Source organism: Thamnophis elegans, chromosome 6 (assembly GCF_009769535.1).
Source record: "Thamnophis elegans isolate rThaEle1 chromosome 6, rThaEle1.pri, whole genome shotgun sequence".
In the NCBI taxonomy this organism is placed as follows: domain Eukaryota; kingdom Metazoa; phylum Chordata; class Lepidosauria; order Squamata; family Colubridae; genus Thamnophis; species Thamnophis elegans.
In genome coordinates this window covers 58,422,604-58,449,007 of record NC_045546.1, presented here as the reverse complement: position 1 = coordinate 58,449,007, position 26,404 = coordinate 58,422,604, and the positions used below count along the sequence as shown (strand labels likewise).

Genomic DNA, 26,404 nt, shown 5'->3' with positions numbered 1-26,404 from the left:
CCACGCGAAAATGGAGCTCCGTTTTTGCTGCTGAGGGTTTGCAGGAGGCTGTTGCAGATGAAACGGAGCTCAGAAGCCTGTTTCCTCTGAGAAGAGCGCTCAAAGCCTGTTTTCTCATGAAGAAGCACATGTGGCTTCGACACAAGTGACGTCAGTGTTGGTCTCAGAAATCCATCACAGTAGGTATCCAAAATGTCTGTCGGCCTTACGCAGAGTTTATTTGGCTTTATACAGTTTTACACGAGCAAAGCAAGAGCATAGATAGCAACAGCATCTTATGGACTTATTCTCCTTGTCAATCTCTAAGAACATCCCAGCCAAGGTAAAGGCTCACATAACACAATAGTTCCTGGCATTGACTGTTCTACTAATAGGTGAGGTCATAGATGTTGAGGTAACCGGTTACTGAGATCATGGCAGTTTGCTGCACATGTCTGTACATAACTTTGTATAACCTCTACCTCTCACTCTTTTTTTATTTTGTTAGACAAGGCATCATAAGAGGGGTTAATAAAAGAATCATAATCAAAAGAAGAACATCCTTACAATAGCTTATACAGGGCATATACTTGACCTTGAGGCAGTGTGGAAGGGGGTTTTAGACAAAAAGCTCTGATACATATATATTTCAAAGGGAGGGAAGACCCAAATGATGATTAAATAACGTAGGATGTTTCCCAATAAGTCTGTGGGCAACCAAGCCCAAAGCTTTCCCACTAAGATCCTAAAGTATCAATTTTCAATCAGAGGCCAAATTGTGTAAAATATTGAGCTGTTGCTGGATGGTTGTTTTTTTTTTTTTTTAAGATTTTTATCAACAAACGTAAAATACACACACAAAAGTTAGGACGTACACCACATTTATACAATACAGTACAAACAGGAACTTCCTGTTTTTTATAATAGAAAATCATAAATCGATACCGATCACCTTATATTATTTTCCCTTCTATTGTATGTCATTTGGATTTCACCATTCTTAACCCTCTTATTTTACACATAACTATTCTTTTGAGTTTTGTTATATTCTTTCAATTGATTTTTGTTTTTTTCCTCCATCCACCTATATCATTTAGCCTATATCTGGTAGAATTCTGATTTTTCCTTTCCCTGGATTTCTTTAGTTAATTTATCCACTTCGGCACAGTCCAAATCTTTCTATTATTTCATCTTCTTCTTGGGATTAATTTGTTTTCCAAAGGCAATTGTTTTTGGCAAAGGCAATCTTGTCGCCGTAATTATATTAGTATTAAATACTGGATTTCTTTTTTGTATTTCACAGACATATTCCTAATAAAAAACTTCAGGCTTCCATTCTATTTTAACCCTGTTATTGCCTCCAGCCAATTTTTGATCCTTTCCAAAAATTTTTTGCCTCCTCACAGGTCCACCATAAATGGTAATATGTTCCGTGTATTGATTCGCATTTCCAGCATTTTGGGAGGTATTTGTTAAAATTTAGCTAACCTTGTTGGTGCCCGGTGCCATCTGTAAAACGTTTTGTACTGGTTTTCCTTGTATGCAACTGATAGTTTTGATTTGGGGTAAGTTAGCCAGTCAGCTTTCCATGTACTGATCTGCCAATTCTTCAATTGGTTTTAAATTTCCCTGTCTATCAATTAAGTCTCTGTATCTTAGGATTTTGTTCCAATCTGTAAAATTTGGGTGAGTCGTTCCTTTCTGTCGGTGATAGCCAATTGGGATTTTCACATAGTGGATTTTTTTGATTTTGAGCTATTTTTGCAATAACGCTCTTCTGATTAAATGATTTTGAAAGTATTTGTGCGTTTATTTTTATCATCCCATAGGAATGTATGCCAGCCTGTCTGCAGGTCATGGCCTTCTAAGGTCAAAATTCTTTTTTTCTTTAGCTCTATCCAGTCTTCACCAATGTTATTGTACTGCTGATGTATATAAATCCCAATTTGGTATGCTAAGCCTCCCCTCTCCTTGCTTGTCTTGCATTGACTTTAGTTTAATCCTTCTTGATTCATCTGAAAGATTAAAAACAACACATTAATTACTAAAATAGCTAAAAAAAGTAGCAGTAATTGTTTTTGCCAAATTACATGCAACAGCATTAATATTAAAATAAGCACGAGCAACAAGCCCTCGCACACCCACTATAAATATAGCCAATGCTACATATTCTACTTTATTAAAAGCTATCTCAGTGTCACAAATGCTGTCTAGTGTGACTCCGTGTCGAGAACGGCTTGAATGAAGTTGCTGTTTGGAAAGCAAAACAGGAATTAACCAGCTGAAACAACACTGTGCTTCACTAATATTAGCAGGAATATAATTAAAAGTTTCTTGAACATATGTAAAGAACCATCCTTATGGGATGAAGAAGTCTGCTCAAAAGCTGTACAATTTAAAGCAGGTGAACTAATATGAACAGTGAGGTTTTTTACTTGAAAGATGTACAATTAATTACTTTTGCACACGTTATATTCTCAAGAACTGTTACTATCAGGATATACAAAGCAATTGCATCAGGGGGTGTGTTCTGACCCCCCTCCGTACGGTGAGTCACCACGGACACGATTACTGTTAGCCACGCTTTATTCACAGTAATACTCTGTGACTTGGCAGCAACCAGACTCCCACAGATTCCCACAGATAAGAGATACACACAAGAGAGCTTCTCCAGCTTAGTAAAATGGTTGTGTCCTGCAAAAGGTCTCCTCCCAAAATCTCTTCTTATTTAGTCTCTTGGGAGGAGCCTAATCACAACCACCTGGGCCTGATTATCTTCTATGTCTCCGTAATTGCTGCCTGCGCTTCTCCGCCCTTCTTTGCCTGGCGTCCGGGACCAACTCCCTTTGCTCCTCCCACTGCTCCAGGGCCTGACATCTTCACCACTGCTCCAGTGCCTGACATCAGGGACAAACTCCCTTTGGCTTTCACCGCTGTTCCATGCTCAGGTGCCTCTGGTGGCCAACCAGCCTCTCTAGTCCTTGCTCGGAGTCTGAACCCTGCCCACGGTCCTCCACATCTTCCAGAGCTGTCTCATAGGGTCCCTCGCTATCGGAGTCTGTCGGCAGCTCCAACGGCTCCTGCTGGGCCACAACAGGGTGGATCATAGGCAATCAACCCCCAACTAGATATAGCCTTATAGTTAAAGTTTTCATTCAATAGCAATCTACTCAAACCAGTGAAGTTTTGAATTACTGCAGAGAGGATACAAACAGGAACCAAACATATAGAAAACAAATTTTCTATGTCATATAATTCAAATAAGCAAAAGCATCAGTTTGTGCGATATTAGCTAGCTGCATCCATAGGTTTTGCTTCAATCGCTGTTCAAGTGAATGTTGGGTGAGATGACAGCCACTGTTGCTAAATGGCAGCAATTAACGATAACATAAACAAATGATGACTAAGGAAGTGACAGTTAAAACTGCAAAGATGGTAGCACATAAGTTCTCAGAGATTTGTTCCATGTGTTGCGCTTTGGTGGTCAGGTTTTTCACATCACTGGGTGGCTGGTCCAACAAGATTGTATTGGCCGCTGTGCTGTCTGTAGAGTCGTCTTGGCCATTTCTGGAACCGGATTTGGGGACTGGTACCATGACATCCTTAGCTGGACTAACACAATGTGCTAGAATCCACAAAGATCCTGTAGAAGCAAGCACAGCATATCCTCATCCCACTAGACTCCCTTTGCTCCTCCCCACTGCTCCAGGGCCTGACGTCTTCACTAGAGGGTGAGGCAAAACTTTTTTTACCCTGTTGTGTTACCCATGCCAAATTGAACAAATTGAACAAATTGATTGATTGGGTACCCGAGAGCCCAAGAGCCCTCCTTTTTTATTTATTTGGGAAAACAGTCCGTAAAGGATCGATTAGCACGTTCCACAATGGCTTGACCTGTGGAATTATAGGATAACCCATGAATTAGAACAATGTTCCAAGTGGGAGGAAGAAGGCGGGGCTTAGCAGTGAGAAGATGGAGTTTCAGGCTATTCCTGAAATTCCTCTATACCGAAGGATTTTTGGACGGGTTTTTGAACCCTAGCTGTCCCGGAGACGACAGTGAAAGGTGAGGGGAGACCCAGTGACCTCAGAGACGTTCGCAAAGTCTCTGGGGGGGGGTATTAACCCCTCTTGCCAATTTCTTTCTGGATTAGCTGCGTGCTAAATGAAACTGCAGGTTGCCCCTAAGAATGGCAGAAGTGATGTCATCTGGTAAGCTGATTTTATTATTCAAGAGAGACTGTCCGCACTAAAAGCCTAAGCTAATTGAAACCAAAGAATAGAAGAATCTAGCGGCGAATTGGTCTCTTTTTTATGGATTTATGGCTGGTGGCTACTTTATTTCTTAAACGCTTCAAGGAACTCTTCGACATCCCCCCCCTCTGATTCTCTCTAAGTGGATCGTAAAGTTTACTCTCTACTAATTAGCCCTTCACGATTTGACATTTTTATTACTTGGCTGTGTTTACGATCAGATAAGATTGCACAGTTTCCAGCGTGTTTTTGCTTGTAATTTTTAACTGCGACACATCATGGCGTCTAAGGTTTCACTCCAGATTCTTTTTTCCACATGTTGAGAGCTTTTTGACTCTTTTCAGAGATTGGAAAGAAAATTGGATCATCTGACTTTAAAATATGAAGGAAAAACTGAGATTGTTGAATGTTTGAATGTTCCTGAAATACAAATGGAAAATGTGAGAAATAGCGTCTGGTCTATCTCAGAGGAAGAAAGGAGGGGGGGAGCTATAAAGAAGATTCATTTACAGAGTGTAAGAGAAATGAAAACTCCACCCCTGAGAATTAAAGTCAATTTGAAAAGTTTTACAAGCCCGGGACAACATTATTATTTCATCACCGACATTCAGAGCCAAAAGGTGCGAAGATATCTTTGTTTGGACTTGCTTATAAAAACATTTGGTAAATTTATCCAACGCGTGGCAATTGGTTTGAGAAGATTTTGCTATTGGAGAGACACAGGCTGACAGATGGAAGAACGCAATTTAAAATTAGCTAAATCTGATTACCTTAATTTGTAATAGATATAGCTGAATAATGACTGATATGGATAGTAATGTATATAATTTGGAACTGGCTGATAGATTGAAGCATACAATTGAAAACTAGCTAAACCTAATTGCTCTTTTTTGTAACAGATATAGCTGAATAATAATTGATATTGATAGTAATGTATATAATGTGGAGTTGATATGATAAATAACAATTGGATATGAGAAAACATTTTTGGATTATACATAAAGAGTATTAATTACAATAATTATCACTATTAAAAAACTAAATAAAATACATACAATCAAATGTTAATCAATACTGGGAAAATGTTATGATATATGATATAATTAAATATTATGGATGTTCAGCTAAAATAGGACATGAGGATTTGATGATAATAGAGGATTTTACAAGTAAGTAAATGAAATGTCAGCATGTGTTATGGATTAATTCTTTGGCATAGCTAAGGATGAAGGATGTTTAAATAACCATAGGTAATTAAAACTAGAGGTATAATGATGTTGATATGGTAAATATTTGAGTTAAGATATTTGAATTAATATGAGTTAATGGAAGAGAAGCACCAAAGCATGTTGTAACCAGTTGATATACTTCTTCTTTTTTATAATAGATACCTGTGTTTTGTTTTGTTTTCCTGCCTTGTCCCTTGTCGTTTTTGTCTTTTTTTTGTATTATTTTTATTTTATTTTATTTTGCCTTTTCTTTTTGATTTTTTCTTTTCCCACCGGTGTGGGCAGGTATTGTTCAAGATTATTACTTTTATTAATATCTCTAAATAATAATTACAGTTAAATGAAAATGGATATATAATAATGCTTGAGTTAATATGAGTTATGTTGGTTGACTGTGGAGGAGATGTACCAAAATTTATCTGTAATTGATTGACACATTTTCTACAGATGTAAAGAAAGATGCTGTACCTGTTTCAAATTAAAATTAAAAAAACATTTATTTAAAAAAAAAAAAAGAACAATGTTCCAAGTGGTACAAAATTGCAAAAAGGCCAATGAAAAATAGGCTATTGTCAGTTTTTAAAGAGGAAGGTTTGCCTAAGGCAGTAATGGCTGAAAAAAGATGAGAAATAACATAATTAACTGTTTATCCTGGTTGAGATGTGGCCCAAAGCACTCCTGAATAGGTAACAATAGATAAATGAATATACTTCCAGGGAGCCAGAGTGGGAACATAGGTGACATCCATTTGCCATAGGGATTAGAGGCCAAACCAGGGGGATTAACTCTGCTTGGTCTGGTCGAGTGGAATATGGCAAGCTTGTGTCAGCCCCCTGGCATTCTGGTGAAAAAAAAAGTACCGTATTTATCGGCGTATAACACGCAGTTTTAAAACTAAAATTGTAAGCTGAAACCCTGCCTGCGTGTTATACGCCGATACTGCGCGTTATACGCCGGGTCCACTGTTCCCTCTAAGGTGCGCGGCCGCAAGAAACCCCCGCGCAGAGGTTTCTAACTCCCGCGCAGAGGTTTCTTTCAAAGCAAACGTGGGGAAGTCCTTTGCAGGCAGCTAGAACTGGCTGCCTGCAAAGGACCTTCCCAAACTTGTTTCAGCGGCAGCTCTCAGCCTGGCGGCAGCGTCACACAGACTGTGGAAGGAGGGGGAGGAGGAGGGAACTAAAGAGAGCTTTTACCGAGTCTGCGCCCCACAGCCAGGACTGTCCTTGCGCCCCTCAAGCCGCGTTTCTTCCCCGCAAAGCCCTTCGGGCAACCCGAGAGTTCCGCTTGACGCCAGAAGGGCTTTGCAGGAAGAAACGCCGCGTTTCTTCCTGCAAAGCCCTTCTGGCGTCAAGCGGAACTCTCGGGTTGCCCGAAGGGCTTTGCGGGGAAGAAACGCGGCTTGAGGGGCGCCAGGACAGTCCTGGCTGTGGGGCGCAGACTCGGTAAAAGCTCTCTTTAGTTCCCTCCTCCTCCTCCTCCTCCTCCTCCTCCTCCTCCTTCTTTCTGGAGCCCCTTCCTCAAAGATTTGGTACCAAAGCAATGGCGGTGAGGAAGTTGTGTCTTTTGGATTTTGCACTGTTGTCTTTTCAATGGTTCTCAGACTGGTTGAACCTTTAGCAGCTGGGGTGATATTCTTTACTGTTAAGGTTACAATTGGATGTGTTGGACAAATCTTAAAAGATGAAACTTTTATTAAAACGTTTGACTTAACTAAAAACGTCTTCCTTTTTCTTCTTCTTCTTAAATATGATTTATTTATTTATTTTTACTTCAGAAGTTTGATGACCATTGTACAAACTAATCCAACCTAAATGTAGAGGAGGAGAAGAAGGGGGGGGGATTTAAAAAGAGCAGAGGAAAAAGAAAGAAAGCATGAAGAAAACATAAAGAAAGGGATGGGAGGGAGGGAAGGAAGGAAGGCACTTTATGTTGAGGAGTTAATGTTATAATTCATGTTCTAATGTTATAAATTTTAATCCAACATTAAGTTCCGAGCTTCCAAGTCATTTATTTTTAATGAAAAAAATTTTTACTCAAATTTTTGTGTTAAAATGGGGGATGCGTGTTATACGCCGGTGCGTGTTATACGCCGATAAATACGGTAGTTAAAAAATGGATCTGAAAAGAGAGTAGGTAAAACTTAAGATAGCAGCATCTGCTTGAATGGTACCTTCAGAGAGCGGTCCAGGAAGAAACAAATAACTACATATATGAGAAACAAAATATAAATGCTTTCGGTCTTATAATAATTGCTGCAAAATTAAGAACAAAGCCATAAGATTAGAATCAATCCTGGGTGTGATGTAAGCACCTGGAAGATTAAAAATAAGTTAAAAAGCCGTGTTAAGAAAAGGTTTAGCAAGTTAAAATAGCAGCAAACAATTCTGAGCGTTGCAGGGACAGCTGTATTGCAGGGTAGGAAACTTTCCAGGTATTATCATGAGAGTCCTTGTAAACAATTGCTCCTCTTGTTCGCCCTCCATCTGAAAAAACAATAAAAGCTTGCAAAAGCAGAGAAAATGAAAGTAATAGATGAACAGGTAAAGAAGAAATCATTAAACACGCAAGCTGAAGATATTTAGGCAAATGATATGCAATACAACCCACAAAGTCAGTTAAAGCACACTGAAGAGATAAGTTATTTTGAAAATAAAATTGAAAATCAGATTTTGGAATAGGAAGAATAATATTAATCAAATCAGTCCAATTCTACAACAAGCTTGGGTACGTCCCAAGGTTAAAACATTTTGGGATAGGGTCTTTTTGTCTTCTAATACAGATAACACTCCTGTAAGCAATTTAGAAAACATCAAAAGAGTTAGCTAACAGTCTCTAAAAGAAATACGGTCTACAAACTAAATGCTCAAAACATCATTAATTTTCTCAACTGTAGCAAGCACAGAAGGAATCAAATCTTTGGGCTTATATCCTTTGGTCAGTAAATCAAATAAAAAACTAAGTATACATGCTGGCAAAGGAAAATACGCATGACCCTAAGTAAGGGTCCCCAGCAACTGCCGTAAATTAATTAGCAAAATACTTTCTTTTACAGTTAAAGAAAAAACGGGGCAAAAAAAGATTGCAACATTTTATGCAGTTGTATTTTTCTGGATCAATTTATAATCCATAGACACTTAAATCATTTTGCATTTCTGAAAGCCAATTAGGTTGTATCTTTGGGGCTCCAATTAAAATATTCATATAATGATTTAACGAAGTGGATGGATAACCCTTATGAAAAGGATTCAATTCTGCAACATAAATCTGACACAAAGAACTAAGTAAATGTGTAAATCAACCAACGAAATAACTTTGTGGACATTTTGCTTTTGCTTTTGACCCTTGATGGAAAGGCCTGTGAGAGACTGCAAACATACCCCCCCCCCCGCCAGATTTTGACATTTCCTTTTAAAATGAGAAGGTGTACCACAGTTATAAAACTTTCCTTGAGGCTTGCTGCCTTGCAATAAAGCAGCCGCCAATAAATTAGTTTCACAAGAGGCTGTTCCTATATCTTGACATGCTTTAATCATCTGCCAAATCAGAATTGTTCCCAAGACCAATGATTGCCCTTCGTCATTTGAAAGTAGCATTTTCCTTTGCTAATTTCATCAACAACTTCATCTGAGCCTCAGAATTGTCTATCATCTTAAAGCATCCTGCAGTCTGTTAATAAAATCAGGATACAGCTCAGTAGCCTTCTGCCTGATATTAGAGGAGGCTTGCTGAGGCTTGCCAGAAACAGGCACAGTATAAACAAACTTTTCCTAATCGGGGGGCAGAGAGGGATAGAAGAAGAACAATCCTTTAAGCCAATTATTTCCTGAACTTGTGCATTAGATGAACAGACAGAAAACATATATCTTATATCCCCCTCCTCTATTGCTAATTGTTCTCTGACCGTGGAGAAGCAGAAGAATTAACCTCTCCATGAGCTGAAAGTCCAATTAAAGATGATTTGGGGGGAATAATTTTGATCTGATCATAATCAGGCAAAGGTTTTGTGGTCAATTGTTGTCCTGCCAAAACTTTAGAGCCAAATTTTTCCACTGCATGATGGCACTGAAACCATAGCTGTAATATCTGTACTGGAGCCCTGGGTTCAAGAAGTAAAGTTTTTCCTATGTTTTCCCAGTCATGTAAACGAAGCTTGTTCGGGATACCAAAGACAATGTTTCCCTATCTCACCAACCAGCTTCCTTATCTCTGTCTCAGGTGTTGCACCACTTGACTTCTGTAACAAGAAGCTAAGTTTTTGTACATGTAATTGCTGCTGGCGAGACAGATTGCAACCCATATTTACCTCTGAGGGGCCCCGTAGGACGATTGATGCACCTTGGGGTCTGTTCCAGATAGGAGGTAAGTATATTGGTGGTTGCTCCCCCGTAGGGTGTCCTTGTCCTTGCTTCGGGTGTTGGTCTCAGAAATCCATCACAGCAGGTATCCAAAATGTCTGTCTGCCTTATGCAGAGTTTATTTGGCTTTTGTACAGTTTTAACAAGCAAAGCAAGAGCATAGATAGCAACAGCATCTTATTGACTTATTCTCCTTGTCAATTTCTAAGAACATCCCAGCCAAGGTAAAGGCTTCACATAGCACAATAGTTCCTGGCATTGACTGGTTCTACTAATTAGGTGAGGTCATAGATGTTGAGGTAACCGGTTACTGAGATCATGCCAGTTCGCTGCACATGTCTGTACATAACCTTTGTATAACCTCTACAGTCAAGTGGACCACACCAACCGTGGCCAGCCGCCCACCTGAGGTCAAACGCAACCCTGATGTGGCCCTCGGTGAAATCGAGTTTGACACTCCTGAGCTAGGCTATCTGATACGAGATTCCAATAATAAAATAGACAATATGTTTCATTTTACCTAATGAAACTTAGGTTGTTAAAACGTTAAATCAGAAACAATATATCCTTTTAATATTATAAATAGTTAATAAACAAAAATGTATTAAATATAAATGTATAAAAACATATGTAGTCTTTCACACATATGCACACACACACACACACACACACACACAATCACAAAATAAATACCTTATCAGGTTTGTACTGCATATGTGAAGCCCATTGTGCAAAACGTGAAGTTTTAGATTTAACAACTGGCAACACCTCTTTTAATAGTAAGAAAACAAATGTTTACTGTACCTTCTGATTAATCCTGCATATTAGCTTGGAGACATTGGTTTAAATTCATTGACTCTCGAACTTTCTTTTATGAACTTCTCACTTCAGTTGACATTGTAACATTTCACTTTGGGTAAGGCTAGAACTTTAACTCAATTGTTCTAAAATGCACAATTCTTTTGAATTGTGAATATATATTGTAGAATGAAAGTGAGGTATTTAGTTATACTAGATGAAAAATCTGAGATGGTAAATATTATTCGAGGATGTGGATGTTAAAACACCTGTAACCAAACGACATGCTATATGTAATGATGGTTTTTTTTCTTTTTGTTTTTTTCTTTTGTGTGTGTGTGTGTGTGTGTTTTAATTATTGTGTGTATTAAATATATATATAACAGAGAGATACGGTGTGTGTGTGGGGGGAAATGTAGTTGAGATGGATTGCCACAGGTAGGGGAATAAGAAATGATACTAAATTATAACCTATTAAATGAAATAATTAATGTATAAGAATGATAAATGTTAAAACACCTGTAACCAAACGACATGCTGTAGGTGATGATGGTTTTTTTTTGTTTTGTGTGTTTTTTTTCTTCTTTTTTTTGTTTTTGTTTCTCTATTGTGTGTATATGTTGTCTATGTAACAAAAATAAAAAATCTTTATTAAAAAATTCTTTTGTTTCAGTCATTTTACTGTAATATTATCTGAATAATTTTATGCTATATCACCAGATTCATTTAAGTTTCAGCTTAATTCAATTCAGTTGTTAACACAATTAATTCACTTGTTCCGATAACTATTGCAAGCCATTTCTCCTGATGCTTGAAGAGCAGTCCCAAACCATGATATATCCATCACTACATTTCATAATTGGGATTTTTTTTTGGTTGAAATGCATCATTTCATTCTCTATAAAGATAATGTTTCTCATCAATGCCAGAAAGATAATTTTTCAACCAATCTGTCCAGAATTTGGTTTCAGAAGTCTGATCAAAGTGGTCTTTAGCAAATTTGAGATAGGTAGCAATCTGAAGAGCAGTAGTTTCTTCATTGGTACCTTACCTCTCTTACAGTATTTTGTATAAATTGAAGCTTGAATGTTGACTTGTTTGGAGTCTTTTTTTAAAAAATAATATGGGGCTTTTACTCTTTAATATTTCTAAAACTTCTATTACAGAAAAATAAAAAAGCCTACAAAAGTATTGAATATGGGCTGTTTATGTTCCCCTGTTTCCCCTCAACTTTTAAAAATCTCTTTAGTCCTACTTTTCTTGTGTTCTTTAGTTTTGGAGCTGTCTCACAGCTTTTCCTTTGCTTCTGATTTCTACTTTTTTACTTTTCCTGGGCTACGTTCCCTCAATATTCCTGTATAATATTTCCCACCCTACTTTCCCCACTTCCTTTTCCTCCAATTCTTTATCTTTACTTTCACATTTTCTCTTTCCTCTGTCTAGTTCCCAAGTACTAGTTTCCTACAACATCCTGCTCCTTCCCAGCCTATCTTTCCTATTATTTCATCCATTAATTTTTTTTGCCACCCAGCTTGCCACCCAGATGATTGTATTCCTCTGCTGCTTCTGTCTGTGTCCATTCAGGCTTTTCAAAAAAGCACTGCAATTTTACAAAATTGCTATTAAAATATTTAATAGCATTTTAAGGTGAATAAATACGTATGGGTCTCTGGTATTACCCATTTGGTATGTCTCTTAACATAAAAAGTGTGGCTTTTTTAATCACAAAAAATGTTCTTACATGAATACTTTGGTGTATGAGTTAAAAATTTCATAATTTATATGAACCTATGAGACTTTTGACTATTAGGCAAATGTATACTCACTAAGATCACATATTGTTTAAATAAAATTGGTAAATGCATGTGAGTATGAATAAGTGCACATAAATTATATCCATAACAATTTTGCTGAAATTCTATATAAATTGTTATATGATTTTATTTCTGTTTCTCCCATGCAGTAACTTCATTTATATAGTCAGAATATTTTTTATTAAATATATTGACCAGTTAAGGTGAGGCATGATGCTATACTTCCTATAGTTTGTATTGTTTTCTCATAAATATTTTTTTCTATTTCAGCATTATCTGCATACCAGAGGTACTACAGTTTACAATCTGACTACTGGAAGGTCTGTATAGATTTAAATTATCAGCAATTTTTATTTTATTTTATAAATGAATATTTAATATTTATATTATTATTTCCACAGTGGTTATTGTTAATTATTGTTTACACTGATATTTATCATGGCTAAAATTTCCATGTTAAGAAGATAGCAACATCACTACTAGATTCCAGTTTAGTTCAGCATCCTGTTTCTCATAGTCGCCAAGCAGATACTTGAGTGTACAGGTAGTCATCAACTTACAACAGTTCATTTAGAGATTGAAAATCACTGAAAAAGCACTGAAAATAATGACATATGACAGTTTTTCACATTACCATTGCAGTATCTGCATGATCATATGATTTACATTTGGATGCTTGACAACTGACTCATATTTATGATGGTTGCAGTTCCTGGAGTCATGTGATCCACTTTTGCAACCTTATGACAAGCAAAGTCAATGGGGAAACCAGATTCACTTAACAACCATGTTACTAATTTAACAACTACAGTGATTCACTTAACAAATGTGGCAAGAAAAGTTGTAAAAGCTGGGGCAAAAAAGTTAAATAAATTTCTCACTTAGCAACATAAATTTTGGGCTCAATTGTGGTGTAAGTTGAGGATTGCCTGTATTAATCTTTTCCTGCAGTGTTCTCTAGTAATTATCAATAATGACACTGTATTTGAATACAAAAGCAGTTACATGCTTATTGTTAGTTTAGTTTTCCATGAATTTGTCTAACTATTCCAAGTCTCCTAAAACATCAGTATTGACAAATTGTGGAGATGATTGACTTAGTTTAGCTTGGTATGATATTGATAGTGTTTGTCATTTCAATTTTATTGAAAAACCAAGTGTGATTTCACACACAGAAAATTTGTGTTCAACACAGAAAGTTCTCAGTGTACATGCAAAGCAACAACAACAATAATAACGATACTAATAAGAGGGGGTAGTAAAGAAGATGGAAAGAATAATAATGCTACTACAGCCATACATTATGGTAAATATACTTAGACATGTCAGTACTCTGAGTATTAGGTGTTCAGCAGAGTGATGGCATGAAGGAAAAGATTCTATGTTTCCCCGAAAATAAGCCCTTGCCTAATTTTTCATGCTGCTTGCAATATAAGCCCCCCCGAAATGAGCCCTAGTTAAGAGCAGCAGGGAGGTGGGGCAGTGGGCATGGCCAGTTGACGTTGATCGCAGTGGGGGTGCCTATGGGGAGGAAGAAGATTTCTTCATGCCCCATACCTTCTTTTCTCTCCAAGCAATTGCCACTTGGCTCTTTTGATGAATGTAGAAGGTGCCAGAGACTTGGTCCGTTGTGGCCGCAGGGCAATGGAGAGGATGGGGCCAGCGGTAGCAGCGCTCCCACTCCTATCGCCCCTCCCCCACTTGCTGCCTTCTGTATTGAAAAAAATAAAACACCCTCCAAAATAAGCCTGTGTGCTTATTTTGGAGGTCAAAAGAAAATAAAACTGAGTCATATTTTGGGGGAAACACAGTAGTTGTTTTGGCATGCAATGCCCTACAGCGGCACCTCAAAGGGAGAAATTGTGAAACAGTTTATATCCAGGGTGTATGGGGTCTGCAGATTTTTTCTGTATATGTTTCTTGGATTTCAAACACTCCCTCCTATTTCCTAGCTCTTTTTGCTATTTTAACACCTATTTTTGTTATTTGGGGGTTGCATATGAACTATTCGAAAACTGCTTTTCTTTTTATCTAAAAATTTGGGCCTTTTCTCTGGTGACTGGAATTTTGATACTTTATGAACAGGTTAATAAGTAATGACTCACTGCAGATTCCTAGATATCCATAGGATAACTGTGTGATTCACTTTTGCAGATAAATATATTTATGATATTAACAATTTGATTTTTTTCTATTATATGAACATTTACCCTTATTTTCTTGATTGTTTTAATAATAATTAATAATACATTTTAATAATAATTTTAATAAGATACACTCTTGATGTGGTGAGTGACACCACTTCCAATATCCCATTCTATATTATTGCTATCCAGAAAGAAACGCATCATACTCATCTCTTTTCCAATACATCCCAATATTACCAACCAACAAGTTCCCCCACACTTTTCAACTTATCTGCAATTGCTTGTCCTGTGTTTTTTACATATTATATTTGTATTCTGTTATTCATTGTGTTGCTCTTTTTGATTTCAATTCTAAAATGTTTAACAGAAGATACCCTGTTGTCCTTGGGTTTACCTAGAGAGCTTTCATCCATGATTTTTTGATTCTGCTTTTACATTCTTGTGGATTATTTTATATTAAATTAGCGCTTCCTTTATAAATAGAAATCAACAATTTTTTTAATGAGAATTTTAAAAAACAAACTTTTACAAATATTAGGTAGAATATTCATTTTCACTGCTGCTATTCTTCCCAGCAAAGATAACTGTAGTTTCTCCCATTTTTTCATCTTTGTCTGTATACTATGCCATAGTGGTTCATAATTGTTCTTGTATAACTTCCCATTTGAGGTTGAAATATAAACTCCTAAATATTTGACTTTTTTAACTATTTCACATCCTGTCATTCCTTCTAGTTCATCCCTTTGTTTAATGTTCATATTTGTAACTAGTATCTTTTCCCCCCTAAGTTTATTTTAAATCCTGACACTTGGCCTTATTGATTATTCATTAAAACCTTGCTAGATTCCTGTGGTTGGGTTAATGTTATAACCAAATCATCCGCAAACGCCCGTACTCGATATTCTTGCTGCCTAATCTTGATTCCCTGTAAGTCCTCTGAACCCCGTATTTTATTCAACAATAGTTTCAAAGTTATGATAAACAATAATGGGGATAAGGGACAACCCTGTCTTGTACCTTTCTCAATTTTAAATGAATCTGTTAGACTTCCATTAACTATGATTTGAGCTGTTTGTTCCTGATATATTGCTTTAATTGATTGTAAAAAGTGCTCTCCTATTTGCATTTTTTGCAATATTTTCAGCAGGAATTGCCAATTCACTCGATCAAAGGCTTTCTCAGCATCTAAAAATATAAGCGCAGCAGGGATTTGGTTTTTCTTTCCCAGGTATTCTAGTGTATTGACAATTAGTCTTACATTACTTCTCATTTGTCTCCCTTGAATAAAACCTGTTTGATCATTATGAATCAATTGCTGAATAACCAACATTAACCTATTCGCTAGTATTTTAGTAAAAATTTTATAATCTATATTGAGTAATGATGTAGGTCTATAATTTTTTGGTTGAGTAAAATCTTGATCTTTAGGTATTAGGGATATGAAGGCTGTCTTCCAAGATGGGGAACCTTCCCTTCCGCTTGGATCTTATTAAATAATTCCTTAAGAGGTTCTACCATTTCTAATTGTAAATAAGCCACCGTCAAGCCATCTGTACCCGGTGCTTTCCCTGCCTTTAGGTGTTTAATTACTTGGAGAATTTCCCCTGAAGTTATTGGTTGATTCAGTCTTTCCCTCTGCTCGTCTTTACCTATGGGTATTTTTTCTTTATCCAGGTATCTATCTATATCTAAGCCTTGAATTTTATCATTCGTGTACAATCCTATAAAGAATTCACGAAAAACCCTTGGAATCCCATCCTGTTGGTACACTTCCTTCCCTTTATAATGTAATTTTGAAATATTGTGAGATTTCTGTTTTTTCCTAATCAAATATGCTAACCATCTACCAGATTTATTTGTATTACAGAAGGTGTTGTGTTTTGCATATAGCAAGTTGGTAGCCACCTGGTCTGACATCAGCATATTAAATTGCTCTCTTAATCAGGTGATTGCTTCTTTAATCTTTTTGTCTCCTGGTTTTAAGATTAACTCCTGCTCTCTCTTCCTGATTTCATCTTCAAGTTCAATTCTCTTTCCCCCCTGTTTGCGTCTATGTAATCTATTTAAATTTATCAAAACTCCTCTCATATACGCTTTACTTGCATCCCATACCATTTCCATAGATGTACCCTTATTCATGTTAAAAACAAAGTATTCTCTTAACAATTTTTTATATTCATTAATATTTTTCTCATATCTAAATAGATTTTCATTCAGTCTCCAAGTCCTTCTTGCTTGGATCCCAACTTCATCCAAACTGGGTTATGATCTGATAAGGCTCTGGAACATATCTTCATCTTCTTTACCCTAGAAAGCAAATCATTGGTTGTTAGTATAAAGTCAATCCTAGAAAAGGATTGATGTCTATCAGAAAAAAAGGTAAAGTCATATTCTTCTACATTCCTTTCTCGCCAGATATCTCTCAATTCAAAATCATCTATCATGTCGAAAAAGGATCCCAACTCCATCCAAACTGGGTTATGATCTGATAAGGCTCTGGAACATATCTTCATCTTCTTTACCCTAGAAAGCAAATCATTGGTTGTTAGTATAAAGTCAATCCTAGAAAAGGATTGATCTCTATCAGAAAAAAAGGTAAAGTCATATTCTTCTACATTCCTTTCTCGCCAGATATCTCTCAATTCAAAATCATCTATCATGTCGAAAAAGGACTTAGGTAGTTTTGCTTGCATTTAGGTATTTTGCCAGAAAGCCTTCTTAGCTTTCTTGGTATCGATAACACCATTCCAATCACTCAATAATATGCAGGATATATAGTCCCAATGTACTAACTTAGCATGAAGCATTTTATAAAATTTGTCTTGTTGTTGATTGGGAGCATATATTCCCAATAGCAGTATCTTTTTCCCTTCTAATACCAGATCTATTGAAATATATCTTCCATGGGAGTCTGCTTCAATTAATTCAGCTTTCATATCCTTTCTTAAGTAGATAACTATACCATTTTTCTTCTCTGTGGCAGAAGCTATAAAGTGTTGTCCAAATCTTGTATTAATCAAGTATTATTGATCAGTTGATCTAATATGAGTCTCTTGCAAGCAAATTATATCGTTCTTGAATTGTTTAAGACTAAGACCTGTAGCTTCTTGAACGGTGTTTGAACGTTGGATGTGTTTGTTGTGATTGTTGCTTTTTTAATTCTTGTTCCATTTGCCTGGTAATCACATGGGTTTGTCTTTGTTCCTTGGCTCCTTGTACCTCTGAGAGAGGAAGTTCATCCAACCTTGTTGATACTTGAGTGATTTGCTATCTATCCTGTCCTTCTTGTTCTCTTTCTCTGGGTCCAGGAGGGGGGGGGATGTCTGGCATTCAATATATTAATGTAGAAATCTCAGGCCTTCCATACTGAATTAAGACGGTATCTTTGCCCCTGATAGGTGAGTGCAAGTCCGGCTGGCGCTTCCCATCTAAACTGTAACTGACGATTTTTAAGCTCTTTGACTAAAAAAGCATAGTCTTTTCTAGATCTCAACATTTTAGGTGTTATCTCCTTCAAAACAGTCATCTCCTGACCCCCAATTTGAAGGTTAGTTTTGTAAGACTCTTTCAGTATCGTATTCCTCATATCTCTAGTAGCAAAGTATACCACAATGTCTCTTGGTAGTTGCTTTTGTCTTGCAAGCCAGGAGTTGACACGATAAACCTTTTCAATTTGCCATACATAATTTCCTCCTGGCCTTCCCATCAGTTGGTCAAAGGCTTCAGAGAGAATCTGCAGAAATGGGGTGGGAGGGGGAGTAGTAACTGTAATTTAATAGTGGGAGCCGGCGAGCTGCGAGCACTTTTTGACGTATTGGGGGGGGGGGGAGACGGACTTTTGCTTAGAAGCCATTCCAGGTTTAATCTTCTTTAGCCAATTAGTAAGTCCAGGCAAGCCGATTATACAGCAATTGCTATTTAGTTGGATAATAAATCACTTCCTGATCTTTAAATGTTCTGAGCTCCATAAAAATGTCATCAAAGCCCAAAGCGCAAAGCTGCTCGGCGCCATTTTGTGTGGCTTTCAGCAAGTAATTGTCAGAAGGAATTCTTTAAAAATGAAGCTAAGGATTTATACATACAATTAGGAGTTTGCGAGTATTAGTTCAGCTCATCTTGGAGTCAGCAATAAATCAATCTTTGTGCTGAGGATGAGCGAAGGCCTTCATTCTGCAGCAAAAGGCAGAATAAATTCTTGACGCGGAGGTACTATGCTACCGGGTGCCCCCCCCCCTCATCCCAGATTTAGAGTCTAGGAGGGTTAATTAGAGCGCTGCCAAGCATAGTTTGCTTGCCTTCTCTTTCTCAGCCCAAAGAAGAGGTAATCAAACTGCTAAACAGTTGATTGATGCTGTTTAGACAGTTTAACGCAGCCAAGATTCCGGAGCTGTTAAAGGCAACAACTCCTGTCAGGTCAGTTCAGTTCAGTTCAGTTTATTATATTTATATGCTGCCCTTTTCCCCCGAAGGGGAATCAGGGCGGCTCACAACTCGAACCAGGGAAGGGGGATACAGACAAAAAAATTTAAAAAACAAAGCATGGCAATGCATAATTTAAAACACACAACAGTCATACCATTCGAGACAGGGGCAACAGCTCTTTAGCCCCAGGCCTGTTGGAACAGCCAGGTTTTAAGGGCTTTGCGGAAGGCCTGGAGGGTGGTGAGGGTTCGAATCTCCACGGGGAGTTCATTCCAGAGGGTCGGAGCAGCCACAGAGAAGGCTCTCCTCCAGGTAGTCACCAGTCGACACTGGCCGGCGGATGGAATTCGGAGGAGGCCTAATCTGTGGGATCTAATCGGTCTAGTGGAGGTAATTGGCAGCAGGCGGTCTCTCAAGTACCCAGGTCCAATACCATGAAGGGCTTTATAAGTGACAACTACCGCCTTGAAGCGTATCCGGAGACCAATAGGCAGCCAGTGCAGCTCGCGGAGGATAGGTGTTACGTGGGTGAACCGAGGTACACCCACGATCGCTCGCGCGGCTGCATTCTGGACAAGCTGAAGTCTCCGAATACTCTTCAAGGACTGCCCCATGTAGAGCACATTGTAGTAGTCCAGTCTAGAGGTCACAAGGGCGTGAGTGACTGTTGTGAGGGCCTCCCGGTTCAGGTAGGGACGCAACTGGTGCACCAGGCGAACCTGGGCAAATACCCCCTGGTCACAGCCGACAAGTGGTGTTCAAAAGTCAGCTGTGGGTCCAGGAGAACTCCCAAATTGCGAACCCTGTCTGAGGGGCGTACTGTTTGACCCCCCAGCCTGAGAGATGGAACACTTGGCCAATTAGTAGGAGGGAAACACACCAGCCACTCGGTCTTATCTGGATTGAGTACAAGCTTGTTAAGCCCCATCCAGTCCCTAACAGCCTCGAGGCACTGGCACATCACGTCAACCGCTTCACTGAGTTGGCACGGGGCGGACAGATACAGATGCGTATCGTCCACATACTGATGGTATTTTATCCCGTGCCGTCGAATGATCTCACCCAGCGGCTTCATGTAGATATTAAACAGGAGGGGGGACAGGACCGAACCCTGCGGCACCCCATAATTCAGGGGCCTAGGGGTCGATCTCTGCCCTCCGACCAACACCGACTGCGACCTGTCCGAGAGGTAAGAGGAGAACCACCGTAGGACAGTGCCTCCCACCCCCACCTCCCGCAGTCGTCGCAGAAGGATACCATGGTCCATGGTATCGAAGGCCGCTGAGAGGTCAAGGAGCACTAGGACGGAAACATAACCTCCATCCCTGGCTCTCCAGAGATCATCAATCAATGCGACCAAAGCGGTTTCCGTGCTGTAGCCAGGCCTAAATCCCTACTGGAAGGGATCTAGATAATCGGTTTCCTCCAAGGACCGCCGGAGCTGAAAGGCTACCACTTTCTCAACAACCTTCCCCACAAAGGGGAGGTTGGAGACTGGACGATAGTTGTTTAAGACGGCTGGATCCAAAGATGACTTCTTCAGAAGGGGTCTGACTCGGTCTGACTCAGACTTACTGGATCTCCATCGTTGCTCTAGGCGTCTCTTTCGGCGCTTCATCTCCTGGAGTTCCTCAGTAAACCAAGGAGCCCTCCTGGATCCACTGCCTCGGATCGGCCGTAAAGGCGCAATCCGGTTAAGAGCCCCTGCCGCTGCTGAATTCCAAGCAGCAACCAGAGTCTCCGCCGGACTGCGGGCGAGGGTATCAGGAACAACACCAAGCTCCGTCTGAAAGCCCAAAGGGTCCATAAGTCGCCTGGGGTGGAACCACCTAATTGGTTCCTCCTCCCTACGGTGGGGGTTTGGTCTCCGAAAGTCAAGCCTCAGTAGGTAGTGGTCCGACCATGACAGGGGTAAGATCTCGCTGCCCCTCAAACCAAGATCACAACTCCACTTCTCCGAGAGGAATACGAGGTCGAGCATGTGACCCGCCGAGTGAGTCGGGCCCCGAATTATTTGGGTCAAGCCCATGGCTGTCATGGAAGCCATGAACTCCTGCGCTCCATCAGAGTGTTCGCCGAGCGAAGGCAAATTGAAATCCCCCAGAACCATAAGCCTGGGAAACTCAATTGCCAGCTCAGCTATTGACTTGAGGAGCGAGGGGAGGGCTGCTGCAACGCTGTTGGGAGGCAGGTACGTTAACAGCAAGCCCACTTGACCCTTGAGGTCCAACTTCACCAGCAAGGACTCACACCCGACAAGCTCCGGAGTAGGGATCCTACGAGGTACTAGAGACTCTCGGATAACAATAGCCACACCCCCACCCCTTTATCTGGGATCGCGGCTGATGAAGCACCTGAAAACCCTCTGGGCACATCTCTACGAGGGGGACTCCTCTCTCCGGGCCCAGCCAGGTTTCAGTAATACATGCCAGGTCTGCCCTCTCGTCTAAGATTAAGTCCCGGACGAGGGGAGCCTTGTGAACTACAGACCTGGCATTTAGCGACAGCAGCCTGAGACCAAGGTCCTGATAACTCGCGCCATCTGGCCTTGGAGTAGGACTCATAGGGCCGGAAGGAGGGATCTCTGTAATGTAGCGAGCCCTCCTTCCCCGGTAATGGCCAGCCCTAAAGTCTCCACCATATCTGCCCCTCCCTGTTAAGACCGTAATGCTCCAGCCCGCTCCCGTGTCCATAGTCCCTCCACCCACCCCTATAGCCCTCGCGTTTCCCGACAGGCCCTTCGAATCAGTCATCCTCTCACACAAATACAGCCACTCATCCATGCATTCCCCACATAAGTCAATTAAAACACAAAAAATACAACAGTAATAAAGTTAAAAAAGTGGGTACAGTCATCAATCAGACATACCATTCACACCGCATTCCTAAAAAAATTTTGCGCACTGCGCAAGAGAGGAAGTCTTAGTGTTCTTAATCTTCTCCTCTGCGGAGTCCAGCAAAGAAGGGCAAGGCCCAAAAGTTTGAAATGGCTGGAGGGTTAATGTCGGTTGGGGGGAGGTGCTGAGCAGGCTCCCTGCCCATGTCCTGTTCGTCCCCTGCTTTCTCTTTCTGCAAAGATTGAGGCGCAGAATAGTATGCGGGATAGTATATGGGACTCTCAGCGAGGCCGGAGGTGGATTCAAGTATCCCAGCTCACTCCAGAATGTTGGTCCTGAGGACGAAGGCAGGGGCGGGGACGGTTGGAAGGCGAAGACAGTCAGGCGTCTGAAAGGGGGGCTCCTAAAGCAACCATGGATAGCAGCGGCAACAGCAACAGGAGCCGAGAGGCCGGCCATGATAGTCAAAAAGCTGGGATTTCAACAGTCGGTCCACAGCAGTGATAATATATGGAACAAAAAGAGTTGCGATGGAAGGGAGGGGGGGATGCGTTTGGGTTGGCAGCGGTAACGGCAAGAAGCCTAATCCTCAGACCCACGGCACCCCAGGTCCCGCCCACCGGAAACCCCATCAGAAATCAACAATTTTTAACACCATTTGATACTGTTGTCCCTAATAAAGGCAGCATAAAGGGAGTACTTTTCTACTAAATGACATAGGACAACACATTAATTGAGCATTGACTTTGCTTCCCTAAATTCAGCTTACTTCTCTACCAGATACTATTTTATACTATCCAGTAACTAATATCTCAAGAAGCTGCCTAGATCAGGGGTCCCCAAACCCTGGGCCGTGGCTCACTACCAGGCTGTGGCCTATTGAATTGGGCTGCGTGAATGGCTGGCCAGTGTGTGTGTATGCAGTTCATATTGAGGAGTAACAGGCTGGTAGGCATTCAAGCACCTTGTCCACCAGTCTGTCACTCGTGCAAGTTGAACTACAAACATGCATGACAGCCCACCACTCATACAAGGGCTGCATGTGCATGCATGACAGCCCACCACTCACATGGCCCAGTTCCCCTCTGCCTTCTCCCAGCCAAGCCATCAAGCCTCAAAGGTTTTGGGCCGCTGACCTAGATTGTGCTTAACAAGGTAATTGAACTGGAGTTAGCCACAGTTCTCATCACTTTTCCTATTGTAACTGTAGTCCAATTCTTTGGGAATGACTGGGAAGCCAATATTGATGTCAATAATTCCTGCATTTATTTGTACCAATGAGCACATAAGAGGAATGTTCAAGCCTGAGTTGGTTTTTTCAAAAGAAAACTTGCACGGATAGAAACTGATGGAGGTAATGAAAGATGACAATATTAGCAAAATTGCTAAAGTAAAAATAATTTGTATAGGTTAGATATTGTTAACCAAAGAGTTCTTAAGCGATTTTGATATGAAATTACTAATCTTTTCACAAAAATATACAACTTCTCTTTAATAATGGCATCTATTCTTAAGGATTAAAGAACTAGTCAGTGTTATCCCAGTTTTTGAAAAGGGATTGAGGGATGATAAAAGATGCCATAGATTAATCAAGTTTATAGATACTTTGTTTCCGTAAAAGTACGTCCCAGTCTTATTTTTTTGGGTGGGGGGCTCTGAAATAAGCACTAGGGCTTATTTTCAGGGGATGTCTTTTTTCTTTTGAATGCTGCAAAGCGGGGAGTGGGAACTGTCTCATACACCCTCTACAGGCTTACCTCAGGGTCCCCACAGCCAGGCCATCCACACCCCGACACCCGCCTTACGGTGCCAGCTCACTTCTAGCACTGGTGCAGCACCGGACCAGAAGACTGAGCAATGCCGGAGTGCTGCAGCTGTGTGGCAAGGCAGTTGTTGGGGTATGGATTGCCAGGCCATGGGGGCCCTAAGGTAAGCCAATGTGGTGCGTGTGGGGCAGCTTACCTCATGGCTGCGGCAACAGCTCATCACTTGGCCTCCTGCTCTGGTGCTGGGATAAGAAATGGGCCAGCTGCCACATGGGCTTCTGCTGCACATGGCTGCTGGTGCTGCCATTGCGAGGCAGTTCTCGGGGAGCCCTGATGTAATCCAGTATGTGCGGGGGGCAGCTCCACTGCCTCTCGCCTCGCCTCACCTTGTGTAAATGGCACCCTGAGCAACCAGACGGAATGAGCAGGTGGCAAGCTGCGCAGGCACTTACATGGGGCTTATTTGGGGGGTAGGGCTTATATTGGGCGCACATACAGAAAACATGCGGTAATTTTGGGGGTAGGTATTATTTTTTGGAAACACTGTACTGAAGCAGTTGCAAGGATTGTTAAAGAAAAATAAGTGAATACATAGAATAAGCTTTTAGAGGATTTCAATAAGCATTTTAAAAAGCTTACCTGATGGATGATGTTCAAATGGACTTTCAAAAAGTCTTTGACAAAATCGCTCACAAAAAAATTGGATCTAACTCACCTATGGTGATATAAGAGGACAGGTAATTTTATAGACTAGCAACTAGTCAAAATAGCATGAGACAGAGTAAACAGGAATAAGAAAGCAAATGTGCAAAGATACTGTGTTGGGACCACTGTTTCTTTAACTTGTAAATAAAAGAATGGCATTAGGGGTTGCTGGCTTGGCAGTAATTGTCCAGGAAAATTTTTTTTGAGTCACAGGGTAATTTGTTGAAAATGTCATTTTAGGGTACCTCTGCTTTTTTTAAAAGTAAATTCTACACTCTGGAGTTATAAGAGGAATACTATTACACCAACTGTTATGTTGTTCTATTCAGGTTTTGTTGTACAATTCAGCTTAAAAGTTGTTACTATTACTATGATTTGTTGTACCATCAGGCAGATGTTTAGACTGGATTTGGCATTTTTGTCCACCTATCAAGTCCTTTCTAAAGATCTAGGATAGGCAGATGAGGAAGTTTGATAGTTTTAAATGTATAATCACAGATGTAAACTGTTCTAAGCAAAGCTCCCTTTGGCAATTGACTGGTTTTGTTATTGCTGATGGTGTTCAAATAGTGCTCCAATTTTTTGGGATTACATTCAAGTTACCTAATAGTAGTTACCTACTATTGGTGTACTACCTTTACTTTTTTTTCCCCCATAGTCATTCTATTTCTATTTACTTCTTTGTATTTTTTTATCTTCTCTAGTTCTTTCTGTTCTCTTCTGCTATCTCCAACTACTGCCACATCCACTATCCATATTTTTTTGTCTTTCTTATTGGATTATGTGGCATGGGCCTGTCTGTTTGAATTCTGAAGTCCCAGAGCACTTTAGTTTCTTCATTTTCTATTACTTTCTCTATTTTTATGGTTCCATCAGTTCTTCCTTGCAGGCAAATAGTATTTCTTGCATATCTTCCAATGCACCATTGTTGCTAATTTGTCATATCATCATTTATATTCAGTCTGTGCAACCTTCTTGCAGGAGCTAACTAAGTGATCCACTGTTTCTTCAGCTTTTTTGCACGGTGGCACTTGTTATCTATTACTTCTCAATTATGGTTTTGTATGCATTTGTTCTTAAGGCTTGGTGTTGTGTAGCCAGAATTACCCTCTCTATCTCTTTCTTCAACTTTATTATGGTTCATTGCACAATCTGCCAGAAGTTTAGACTGGATTATTATGAGTATGAAACTGGCATATGTAGGCATTCATGATAGTTGAAAGGAGACATAATGTAAAAAAAACCTCTCCATTTTCAAGAGCCTAGACCAAAAGGTATAGTGTTATATACTGGTTTTTCTTCACCACAATGAGACCTCCTTGAACATAAACACTTATTTGGAAGTAAAAAAAAACATATTTTGAATAATAAAAAAATGGATGGATCAGTATGTGCCATTGACAACCCATTGCTTAATATAGGAATTCAAATTAAAATAATGTTAACTATATAACCACTACCTGAATACTTCCAATTGGGGAATCTATTATCTCTTTGTGTAATTGATTTCCACTGTCAAACTGTCTTAATATTTAAATGATTTTTCTGATTTTCGATTTAAATTTATCTTCTGGAACTTTGAATTCCCTGACCTTTCTTACTATCTAAACAGAATGATTTAATTCCTCAAAAGTTCTTACATTTGAACAAAATACTTTCAGGTAGTCCTCAATGTTAAGCGGTGCAGTTGTCAGATGACGCATCAAATAATTGCAACCAATTTTATTACTTTTTTGCCATGGTTGTTAAGCGGGGTATGATTGAAATTTGCAAACTTCCCTCCCAGTTTCCTGATCGACTTTGTCAGAAGTCAGCTGGGAGGGTCACAAATGGCAATTACATGACCCTGCAATTCTGCAACTATTGTAAATGTGATCTGGTTGCCATGTCTGTGGGGATACTGAAAGGTTGTAGATGGTCATCAGGACGACTGGTCATCAGTGCCATTGTAAATTCCAATGGTCGCTAAGTGAATGCTTGTAAGTTGAGGATTGCATGTATATGACATTGATTGATTGATGGGATTTATTCCACAACAGTTGAAGACTTACTTGATATGGAAAAGTTAATTAGAACATCTCTAGTACATCCAACTTAA

At 39.7% G+C, this 26,404-nt stretch overlaps 1 protein-coding gene across 5 annotated transcripts in view; it reads left to right on the top strand.

Annotated features, from left to right (window-relative positions):
- The window catches only part of KDM6A (lysine demethylase 6A), a 266,555-nt gene that overhangs the window by 67,634 nt on the left and 172,517 nt on the right, over window positions 1-26,404 (top strand). For 4 of the 5 annotated variants that reach the window (XM_032219796.1, XM_032219794.1, XM_032219798.1 and 1 more), the window contains exon 4: window positions 12,700-12,749. The exons of the other annotated variant lie outside the window; for it this stretch is intronic. In XM_032219796.1, the coding sequence (XP_032075687.1) occupies window positions 12,700-12,749 (50 nt within the window). The remainder of the gene's footprint in view (window positions 1-12,699; window positions 12,750-26,404) is intronic. 5 annotated transcript variants of the gene reach the window in all.